At 49.2% G+C, this 11,389-nt stretch overlaps 4 protein-coding genes across 4 annotated transcripts, besides 1 other annotated feature; 2 read left to right on the top strand and 2 right to left on the bottom strand.

The window, feature by feature from the left end:
* Positions 1 to 11,389: part of a sequence feature (contig 1.130 1..308583(1)) that runs on past the window's edge.
* ANIA_11001 (NADHX epimerase) lies at positions 106 to 875 on the bottom strand (the record flags this gene model as incomplete). Its single annotated transcript, XM_675880.2, has 4 exons — positions 106 to 395; positions 466 to 531; positions 608 to 716; positions 780 to 875. 4 exons carry the CDS (start codon positions 873 to 875, stop codon positions 106 to 108), a joined length of 561 nt encoding a protein of 186 aa, XP_680972.2.
* ANIA_10986 (M20 family metallopeptidase) lies at positions 1,252 to 3,057 on the bottom strand (the record flags this gene model as incomplete). The annotated part of the gene is made up of 3 exons (XM_050612068.1): positions 1,252 to 1,406; positions 1,465 to 2,669; positions 2,723 to 3,057. The coding sequence occupies 3 exons, from the start codon at positions 3,055 to 3,057 to the stop codon at positions 1,252 to 1,254; spliced, it is 1,695 nt and encodes a 564-aa protein (XP_050468026.1).
* On the top strand, positions 4,696 to 7,650 carry ANIA_07702 (OPT family oligopeptide transporter; the record flags this gene model as incomplete). The annotated part of the gene is made up of 9 exons (XM_675879.1): positions 4,696 to 4,859; positions 4,892 to 5,080; positions 5,133 to 5,338; positions 5,488 to 5,543; positions 5,586 to 5,720; positions 5,782 to 6,030; positions 6,081 to 6,234; positions 6,669 to 6,872; positions 6,920 to 7,650. The coding sequence occupies 9 exons, from the start codon at positions 4,696 to 4,698 to the stop codon at positions 7,648 to 7,650; spliced, it is 2,088 nt and encodes a 695-aa protein (XP_680971.1).
* On the top strand, positions 8,906 to 9,423 carry ANIA_07701 (mitochondrial 37S ribosomal protein MRPS16; the record flags this gene model as incomplete). Its single annotated transcript, XM_675878.1, has 3 exons — positions 8,906 to 8,982; positions 9,109 to 9,304; positions 9,379 to 9,423. 3 exons carry the CDS (start codon positions 8,906 to 8,908, stop codon positions 9,421 to 9,423), a joined length of 318 nt encoding a protein of 105 aa, XP_680970.1.

The following is an 11,389-nucleotide window of genomic DNA, read 5'->3' as shown; positions in this document are numbered from 1 at the left end:
GTTTTGGAGACCGTTAAAATTAACCCAGATTTTCGGGCATGAATTTATTCCCCGGGCCGGAAAGCGGATGGGCCCGCTTTTGATATCCCAGGAAGCTGGGGTGCGTCAACGGCTAACACGGGTATGGAGGAGTTCTCGATTGCGGAGATTATCTCGGGAAAGGGAATCCCGTAGGGGTCCGCCGAAAGAGAAGCCGAAAATTGCATCGATGATGAGGGATGTGTTGGGAATTGCGGATTGGAAGTCCGACGGGTTCGAGATGACGGGGACTGATAGGGCGGAGAGTTGGGTTTTCAGACGCGCGTAGAGCTCCTTTTTACCCTCTTTGGGATAGTAGACCGTCGGCTTGTAGCCATAGTGAGCGAGGTGTCGGGCTGCGACGAGGCCGTCACCTCCTGTTCAAGATTAGTAACTGGCATATAAATGAGATTGGTATCAGTCGGAAAGATGGTGGGACGTAAGTACCGTTATTGCCCGGTCCGCAGATGACAAGGAGGTTCTTCCCAGCACTTGGAGGGTGGACGCGGTAAACTACACAAAGACATTAGTTCCAGCTTCCAGCCTACTGCGAGTACGTAGTTCATGGTTTGATTAGAGAATAGCTCACCAGCCTGCGACACCGAGAGTCCAGCCAATTCCATCAATTGATCAAGCGAGAAGCCGCCGGCCTCCATGAGGTCCTGGTCTAGCGAGGCAGCATCCTTGGAGTTTATTGCCTGGGCACAACCGAGAGTTTAGTTTTCGAAATTTTTGTGTAGTTTTGGCTGGTGTCGGCTTACCTTAAGTGCCATCTTCGCGGATCTGTGGTATGATCGCAACGGTGCGGGGATGGAGGGGAAACCGCGGGTGAAGAGGGATAGGACGGGACGAAGCATGCAATGTAATATTCTTGACGCGGATGAATAGGCTTTAAAAAAAAAGAAGTTGACTGAGCTAGTTTGTTGGACAAGAGGTTTGAGGTTCAAGCTTAGCGGTATAAAAATAAAATGCTTGGGAGAGGGACGGCAGCTTATAGCTCCCCTCCTACGTCATACAAACGTTGCCGCTTTACCATATATAGATAAAAGGTATAGTATTCAAATCCGACCATAAAATCCCAGCTCTCTTCTCACCCTTGAGCAAGCATGTCTTTGCTCCTGGGTATCAAGATATCCAATAACAGCATGGTCTATATATATATATAGATAGATAGATATTTTTTTGTCTTTTTTTTTTTTTTACGGTCACAAATTTGCTTAGAACATCCAAGTTCTATATATCCGCAGCATCAAAATTGCGAATAAAGTCATAGTAGAACCTTACCGCGTTTAGATGATCATGGATACTCACACGCTCATCAACAGTGTGGATGTTATCCTCTGCCCTAGCAATAGCCGGCGTCCACCTGTAAACATCACGGGAAAGGCCTGCCCGATTTATTGTCAGTGTCTATGTTTCCTGTCAACTAGCCCTAGCAAAACTTACTCAGATAATGCGTAGTGTCTGTGTTACCGGTCATTATGTCTCCAACAGGAACAACGGTTTTAGTACCTGACGCAAAAGCATGTCGAATCGTTCCGGAAAAAGTCTCCCATACAGCACCACTAGTGGGAGAGATGGGAGCGGCTTCGCCTTTGCCAAAGGCGCTGACCACGAGGGTTCCGTTATAGTCGACCTTATCACGACGCTTGAGGTCGTTACGATAGAGCGAGTCGCTGCGATAGAGCCCGGCGACATAGTCATGGTATTCCTTGTCCCCATTGAAAGCATCGACCCGCAGGCCGTACTTGTCGACAACGTCGGCAATTATTTGTACGGCCCTGTGCTGGACATCGACGGGTCTTTGGTGATGCGCAACGCGGTAGTTCACGGAGAGTGTGACGACTTCGGGCATAGCGTTGATTTTCACGCCGCCTCCGATCAGGTCAACAGCTTGCGAGGTCTGAATGACAAATCGGTTCAAGGGCGTCGTATTGGCAAACTCAGTTGCGAGTCCCTCAAAGTCCCTCTCCTTTAGCAGCTCTTCGATCTTCGGCTGGGTGCCGGGTGAGTACCGCGCTTGACAAACCAAACGCTTGTGTATGGGACTATCTTCGAGAATCACAGGCTCATACGGGTTCGACTCTAAAGCAACAACAATCTCAGAGATGATACCAATGCCGGTGTGTGGAAGGGGAACAGAACTGTGTCCTCCTCTAGCATGGAGCTCAAAATGCAGATTAATATGACCCTTTTCGGTGATCGCAGGGTGGACGTATATAGTTTTATCATCAAGAGGCTGGGATCCAAACCCGCCCTCATCAAGAATAACAGCAACGCTATCGTTTCCATATCTGGCCTGCAACACGTCGCTAATCTGCTTAGCACCTCTGTTGGTGCCGACTTCCTCGTCGAATCCGAATGCCAGAAGAAGAGTCCGTCTGGGCTTCCAGTCCGACTCGGAAAGGAGACCCTCTACGGCAGACAGAATACCAGTCAAACTATTCTTGTCGTCGGAGGCACCGCGGCCCCAGATATACTCGCCGTCAAAGTGTGCTTCGAACGGGGGGTATGTCCAGGTGGATGCATCAGCAACAGGGACAACATCCTGGTGTGCAGTGAGAAGTGTCGGCTTTAGAGAGGGATCAGAGCCCTCAAGGGTATATAGTAGCCCGAAGGTATTGATTTTCTCTATTTTCGCCCGTTCATGGCTGCGAACAATTAGACGTGTTGGATGTATCTCGCATGCGCAAGATCAACTTACAGCACAGGATATGTCTTTTCTATTGTGGGATACAGCTTGTAAAAAGGCTCCCACCGTTCATCTACACCTATTTCGCCCAGGTCATCGTAGGAGACTGAGGGGACCTGCACGATGCCTTGGTGGCGCTTCACCTGCCTTTCCAGGGCCTCGTCCGACGAGAATAGGCTGGCGGCTGACGGCAATCCATCACCGGCAGGGTCCAAAGGGAATGGAAGATCGCACGTAAAGTCGGAATTGGAGGCTCCAATTGGTATTGAGGTTTGGCTAAAGAAGGGGAGCACGAAGGCTAAAGCACTAGCAATGTTTGCCACGACCAGGAACCGTGCTGGTACCATATTGTGAGCCTTTAAAGCTCAGTCGAGCAGTAAGGTTACTTCGAATTGGTAAAGGTGAGGAAGAATAGAGAAAGAATAGACGGCAAGTAAAGGGGCAAATTTCGAAGAGGGGGAAGTTGGAGAATTGGAGAAGATAGCGTGGATAGATAGTACCGACTTATACGTTACTGATCCGCTGAGTATATTACTAAGGATTCAATCAAGCACAATAATCCATTTAATGGAAGGATTCAACAGTATTGGATTATTGAGGTGTAACAATGTACCAGCTAGTGTTAGGGCATCCTGCTCTGCGGAGAGGCCTGCTAGCAGCTCATATTCGCAGACATGGCGCCATTATACGTGATTGGGTCGTCTACTACTTGTTCTAACTATCAATGAACACCCTGACTTTTGGATTCACGCTTAATCAGGTTCTGGAATGAGATTTTATGACCAAGTATTAGTATTGGAACAATCATATCAGATAAAGCCGCAGATTCATCCTCACAGCTGATGGACGAGAGGTAAGGGCCACGATACAAAGGCATGGGAACGACTTCCTGCACGGAAATACTCCAGTTCTCCAATTCTTCAATAATCCAATCGTATGCAGTTGGGACGATCAGACCAGCCTCTGCATCCAGAGGCGCCAAAGCCGTTAGGCAGCCTTGGCTGCAAGCCTACGTGACTCGCCTTTGTGGAAAGAGGTAGGGGAGGTATCCCGCAAGCACATAGTTCGGCAGCACAAGTGATCTATCACTCTCATGCTATAGTGGTGTTGGTCACAGGAAATCAAGCAGATCGGCCCAAGCAGCAACAGTTCAGCCACGATATGCCTCTCCGTCAAGGGAAATTGGCCTGTTAACGGGTAAGGACACCAATGCTATGTAAAGCTATGCTAGAAGAACGAACAGTCAAAGTAATGCAACACCAGACCCTGGAGATTTCCTAGACTGGGGGGTCTACCATAGTCCTAAATACACCTATGAGATACACGGATGTAACCCAGCAACAAGAACATGATAGAGTCTAGTTGAGAACGGCGGGCTAAGCCCAGTAATCTCGCTATTATAGCATAACCCGAAGAAGACTGCCTAAGTCTCAATCGCTCATCTGAAGCCCCTCGATCGTTTGCTTGACCCCTGCAATTTCTGTTATTAGGGCCTGGCGGGATCTCTAACAATGGAGGATGTGCCGAGCCCTAACTTCATTGATCCTTTCCGCCCCATCTAACACCCAATTCAATCCAGCCATGGTATATCACACTAAGGCGTGCCATGAAGACCCAAGCTAGATAAATATATTCGGAGTTAATCCCTGGTTTCTCTATGGTTCGATCTGTCAACATCCCTGTCGGTGCGTAACCCTCTAGACTCTTCCTGGAGAACGGAGATAACGGCATGCGCTGCCATCATCGGCAATGACTTGGAGATCCTGTCCAGCCCAGTAAAACGAGTTTACTAAAGCCCATGTGAGGGGTTCTTATCTATTGCATGGATAAGCGTACTGAGGTGTCACCCGAGTGATCTATGGCATAATTCTCCAACCTAGGCGCGCAGCCTCGGTTGGAGTCCGAACTCAGGTGGAATAAGAGCACAATATCTGCTTCAATTATTGGTATATACTAGAAGGGTTTTCCTGGTCATTTCCGCCGATATGGCTCAATTCACTGTTCGCCGTGGTGCAGAGGCTCAACAGAATGATAAAGACATATGTAGTTCAGCGTTTAAGGCCTGCTCAAAACTAACGAAACCAGCACAACTGCACGGAGCAGAGGAGCTATCCGCTGAGAAGGTCCAATCTCCAGAGACCGAAGCTTAGTCGACGGCCGTCCTCTAGAAGCCAAAACCAGTACCGAGGCCGATTCCGCTGACGAGTCGCAATATTACTTTGACTCTGCCGAGTTCAAGAACATCCCCGATCTGGTCCGGACAGTCGTTGGGTTCGAAGATGACCCTTCTCTACCAGTATTGACCTTCCGATCAATTCTTCTCTCAGCGATATCCTGCACGCTAGGGAGCATTGTTTCGCAGCTGACCTAGTACGTCTTTGTTTTCTTGAACAGGATACTACATACTACCAACCACTGCTAGTTTCCGAACAACGACCGCGCCATTCCCGGTTTTCTTCGTGATTCAGGCGTCTGATCCACTTGATCGGTTCCTTGCTCGGATCCTTCCGGCGTATAAGGTGCCGCTGGGGAGAGTTTCGTTCTCGCTGAATCCGGGGCCGTGGTCACCGAAGGAACATGCGATTGTTGGTATTGCTGCTAATGCTGGAAGCCGAGGACAATGGGCTAGTGAGTGATATACCCAGTCTTTGCACGAACATGTCTGATATCGAAAGCGTTTTTGCCCACGAATGCGGCTCTGTACTATAACATAACCCTGAACCCGGCGGTTACCTTGTTCTTCGGATGGGTAGGCTTATACTTCCCTAGAACCGTAGATTATGCTTATCAGACAAGGGCTCATCTTTACTCGGGTTTGCATTCGCCGCAATGGGTACGTCCTGGACTCGTTTGTGTGCGGATCTGCTGCTGACAGGCCTACCCAGTCCGGGCAACCCTGATAGACGATCCCGAATTTATCTTCCCTCTGTCCCTGCAACAAGTGACTCTCTATCGCAGCATGGATACCAGGAATCGCACGGGCAAGAAGAGGGCGCTTGATCAGATGAAGGTACGCCTGTAGTCGCTTGAGTCCTGGATGCGGGCAACTAAGAAGTAAACTTGGTTTGTAGGTGTTCTGGATCCTGCTCCTGGCGACATTTGTCTGGCAGTTTCTACCAGAGTACCTCTTCCCGTTTGTTGCTTCTCTGGCGCCGCTATGCTGGATCGCCAGTCGCAACCATATGGTCAACTTCATTGGAGCCGGCCGAGGCGGTATGGGGCTGCTGAACATAACCCTAAACTGGTCGAATATTGCTTCCGTCGTCATCACGTACCTGTACAGCGTGCAAGCGATCATCTGCCTCGCGTTTGTTTTGACGGTGGGTCAGTCCCCAGCAGCCCGCTTGAGCTGTGGGCTCTGATGTTCTAGTGCTGGATCCTGATCCCCATCGCGGACTCTGGGAAGCTTTGGGGATCGCCGGCTTACGATATCATGTCGAACGGCGTGTTTCAGAAGAACGGGTCTGCGTACCCGTTCAATGACTTGAGTAAATTAGTTCGGTCTCTAACTATTGAGGCTGAGGGTATATGCTGATGACTGTAGTCTATCTTGACTCGAACGGCATGCAGTACGTCAACGAGACAAAGTACGAAGAAGTCGGCCTTGCCTACTCAGGAGCCCAGTATACATGGCAGATGTTCATGGCAAGTCCTCTCTAAGACCACTCACCTGGTTCTTTTCCTTACGTACGCAGTGGGGTGGCCTCATACATGTCCTCATATGTCCGGTGCGCTCTATTCCTGGGCCCGAAAATGTACAGAATATGGAAAGCCAGGAAGCAATCGGGGGCGTATCATCAGGATAGACTGAGGTATGCACGCAGCATCCAGTCCATACATCGCCATCTGTTAATCAAACGGTTCTCATAGTCAAATCATCCAAAAGTACCCTGGTATCACGAAATTGTGAGAGTCACAGTCATATCCCTTCACTATACCAGTACCACCAAACTAACAGACAATAGGGAGTGGGCAGCTCTTACCCTTGTGCCGATCGTCATGCTCTTCGGAATTGTTGTCTCCAAGAAAATATACATGCCTATCTGGACGTACTTTGTTGCATTGGGCTTCGGCGCAGCGGCAATGTTGCCCATGAGCTTTGTATATGCCATGCCTGGATTCTCGATTAAAGTCGGTTATCTCAATGAGCTAATATACGGGTGTACGAGTCTTCTCATTCTTCATCCCCAGCCCTCTAACAGTATCCAGATATGATTGAAGCAAAAGGCTCCTCCCGACACCCACTGGGCCAGCTCGCATACCGCATCATCTCAGGCAACGTCTGGTACGACGCTCGCACAGTGCTCGAAGACCAGAAAATTGGCCACTACCTACACCTCCCACCGCGGCAGGTAGTTGGGATCCAAATCATTGCCAACATGCTCGCACTGCCCGTAAACTACGGCGTGACGCGCTGGGTTCTCGCCACTAAATTCGAGTACGTGAGCGGCCAGAAAACCGATCCGCTCGTTCAATGGACAGGGCACGAATTCCAATCGTACAACACGGCTGGTATCCAGTATGCGCTCGTTGGACCCAAGAAGCTCTTTGCGTCCGATTTCTTCCGCCCTATACTCTGGGGATTCCTTGCAGGAGCGGTCGCACCGATTCTCATGTGGCTCCTGCACCGTAGATTCCCCCGCGCACGCTTCGATCTCTGGAATACAACCATCTTCTTTGCATCTGCGGCGGTTTTCTACGGAAATCTGAGTACGGGACCGTTTACGACGTTCCTTGTGGGCACTTTTACGAACTTCTACCTTTTCCGGTATCGACGGGTCTTTTGGAACAAATGGGCCTACATCAGTGGCGCTGCGACTGATACAGGGTTCAATGCGAATCTACTATTCATCTTCATATTTTTGGGAAGCACGGGGACGAAGATGGTGCATTGGTGGGGGAATAACGCGGATAGCGTGGAGAGGTGCTTTGCTTTATAGTATGGCGTCGCTGCTGCTTCTCTAGGATGAAATGTCTGGCATTTGTTACAGACGAGGTGTGTTGCTTGGATGATAGAAGCACTCGAATTAAAGTCTATGCAGTAAGCACATGTTTTCTCTTTGAGGCTTTTTGCAGCTACAAGCGTATCCATACCGACTCATCTGTAGTCTCCTCACAGGAAGGTCAACCAAGATATTGTTTTGACAAGTCACGCAGGAACTGCAAACGTAATTGTCTGTGAAGAGATCTCAAGATATATAACAAATTCATAGAGTAAGACTATGTAGAGCAACTCTTTATGCTGCTGCAACAGCAACGACAGTCAAATATTTTTTGCATGTTCCACTAGTCATGAATATATATATTTGACACAAGCATCGAATCCCAGTGGCCTCTCCACCCTACCATACCATTTAGCTAGGAAATCGTCATTAACACCAACTGTCCGTACTCTGGAAGCGAAGTGACTCCTTCCACCTGAAAAAAGAACCAGAGACGGAGACCAGAGATGGCTCTCATACCTTGAAGGCATGAGCTGGCCTAGGCTAGGGCTTTGTTACCTGACAACCCGCGTGAGATACTAGGTAGAGAGATAGGATGAAATTCGCGTTAGGCACAGCAACTGAGAGTAAGAATAGACCCGCTGCATCATGCGATCGCAGGTACCGTGTAGTACCAGTAGCCATACCTAAGGGATAATCTCATTGACGGGTTTGGGGAATTATGCCCCAGAACAATGTTTATCAAGGACGACCTGGAAGCAATTGGATAAGGTACTATAGCATTTACTGTGCAGAAGACAGCAACAGCCATACGCAATGAACAGGTGACAAACAGGGGTTCTCAGTGCTACTGTGCCTATTTAGATGCGGCAAGGTTGTCGTGAGGCCTAGGAAGCCGTGATCCTACGGTACCGCCCCTGGATTAATGGACTTGAAGTTATTGCCGCAGCAGAATTTGAAAGTCACGCATACAATATAGCTCTCAAATAACGGCTTTCCGCATGAAAAGAGTTTAGTAAAGTCAAGTTCAATTCTGATCAGTAAATTCTTAGGAGTAACTAGATACTGCTGCTTTACGTAAGCCAACACTGCCGAGTCAGCAAACTAGTCCTCTATCGGATAATCCGCATTAACATATCCCCGACGGTTTTTGGATCTCGTCCGGAGATTTTGGTGAACGCCGCAGGTCCCAGCGAATTACCGCTCATTCAACTCACATTGACTACGCTCATTGACCATTACCATCGCCAATATGGTCGTTCGCATCCGTCTCGCGCGTTTTGGCAACAAGCACCAGCCTTTCTACAATATCGTCGTCGCCCAAGCACGGTGCGTACCGTTTACTATCAATTCCGGTTATTGTCTGCGGAACCTACATTGGATCTGCTCTGGGCTAGAATTGCCCAGCGGAAATATGTGAATATCAGAATTCAGCTAATCATTATTCGGCTATAGATCAGCTCGCAACTCGAAGCCGATCGAAGTCATCGGAACGCTGAACCCTATCCCGCAACGACCTACGAACTTGTCAGATGAGGAGGCACGCAACGCAAGGCCATACAAGGAAATCTCGCTTGATCGGTCCAGGGCAAAGTACTGGCTTGGTGTTGGCGCACAACCGAGTGATACTGTTTGGCGGTTACTGAGCTTGGTACGTTGAATTTGTTGCCTTGACTTCCCTTCTCGGAAGTTTATGTAGATAAGCGGATGCTAATACGTTTGCAGGCTGGCCTGGTCAAACCGAAGTACGAGCCTTCGAAGACACAGTAATATACTCGAGTCCCATAGTATTGAAGCTTTCTTTTTTAGCTTGGAGGTGGGCTTGCTCAGGTCAGCGGGTCAACCCTGTCAGTGTCTGGTCAGACATTAGAGAGGTTTCAGATCTGTAGGAGCTCCGACCCGAACACTTGTGCTCCCGGCATTTCTTTGGCGTTATGAGATTGGATCATTGGTATGGGGTCCAAAACTGTACATTGTTGTCTGTATATTAGGATATCATGATAAGCTGATTTTGAATGTTTTCATGGAGTCATCATATTTCCAACCTATAAGCTCGAATGCTTAACTAAAGTTGTTTGATCGCTTTCCTTGCATTTAATTTGGCATATATTTGATACAAATGTGGATGACTGACGATGTTGCCTTGTGGACGCCCCGGCAAGATCCTCATGACAAAATGTTGTCACGATGCGACTCAGCCGCATGCCTGGGCATTACGCGGAAGTATATCAGCTAGAAAAAAGCCCCGCTGGAGCGTGACTATGATGACTCGTACCTGGACGGTGGCCTTGGACATGATTATGGGCTATGCCGTGCTCCCCCCTTCTTCGTCGGCAGAAATAATCGATGAGCCAATCCGGTTATGCGCCTAATGTCCCGCGATCTTCGCGACGCCCTAAACACCCCATTGCACAAGATGATTGGTGGTCAAAAGGAATTTCAGCTGGAACGATCGGCATCGCAATCGCGCATTATCCCATGGAATCGGACCTGTACAACGTCTCATAGCAGGGTCTAACATGGGTTTCCTCAGGCTGCCTCATTGTCGATGCACTGTCATCAAAGCTGCCTAACGAGGAGCCATCTGGTTGGTCCGTTGGGAGCCGGGACTTGGGAGACCATCCTGGTTTTGTTGCGGCATAGGACAAGAGTAGACGCACGTTCTTTTGTCTGCTTATCGTCCCGCGCCTGGGGCTAGATTCCATCCGCTGCAGTGCGGGCACATCATCAACGGCTTCCTTCCGGTGCTTGTTCTTGCAAAGTCCTTTCCCAGGTCTGTTGGGAGTTAGTTTCTCTCCGATCACATGGCAAATAAAAGGATCACTTATCAGGACGACCATGTCGCCATAACTGCCGAAATTAAGAAACTTTGGAATTGGAGGACCAGAAACGTGATTCATTCCCGAGGGAACGGGTAGTTCTCGAAGCGCTTGGCCGTCCATGGAATGGCAGACTTGTTATTGTGGTACAAAGGCACCCCCCTCCCATCAGCTGTTCTTCGAGGCTGAAGTAGTGACGTGTTTGGCTTTTTGCGAGTGCACCCTTTCTGAAAACAAGGATGACGGACTCGGAGAGAACTTCGAACTTCGAATCGGTTTACGATAGTAATCTTGGTATTTTTATTTTTGAAGAGGTGATAATGTCGTGTTCTGTAAGACTCAATAAAGAAAACTGGAATGCATGGCCGAGCATCTTGCGCCGCCTGCCGTTGACCCTGACGCGATCTTAACGGATAAGGCGGCGTGAGGATGATGAGAGGCAGATCTGTAATTACTCTGTACGGCTGTGATAAGAGCCACACCCCCACAGCTAAGGCGCACGCACCACGTTTGCATCCGGACGCGGCTTTGGCTGCACCCGGTATGAGCGGTGGCCATGCGAGGTGTAAATCTCGTGGACGCGTCTGAAATAGGACAGGAATAGGATATTAGCATAACCAACCTGTGAATTTTAGTAGCGTTGGGAGCAACCTTTCACGATGCCCCAGCTCAAGCTCGAATGTCGCGCGTCGTGTCGCGCTCAAGAGCTCACAGCCAAGAATTGGCTGTACTGTAACTTTACGGGGATCCATGGATAAGCAGGCCAGATTGTCCAAAAAGTCCTCCAAAAGGACCGTTCCGGAGTTGCTCTCCAGGCTGGCGCCTTCGACTCTGCTTTCAACGATGGACCGACTCGAGAATCTACGGATCCTACATGATGCTCCCCCTCCTTTACAGCCCGCCGCCCAGTAGTTGTA

Source organism: Aspergillus nidulans, chromosome IV (genome assembly GCF_000011425.1).
Source record: "Aspergillus nidulans FGSC A4 chromosome IV".
NCBI lineage: Eukaryota > Fungi > Ascomycota > Eurotiomycetes > Eurotiales > Aspergillaceae > Aspergillus > Aspergillus nidulans.
Note: the sequence above shows the minus strand (reverse complement) of the source record. Positions and strands in the feature narration are given on the sequence as shown.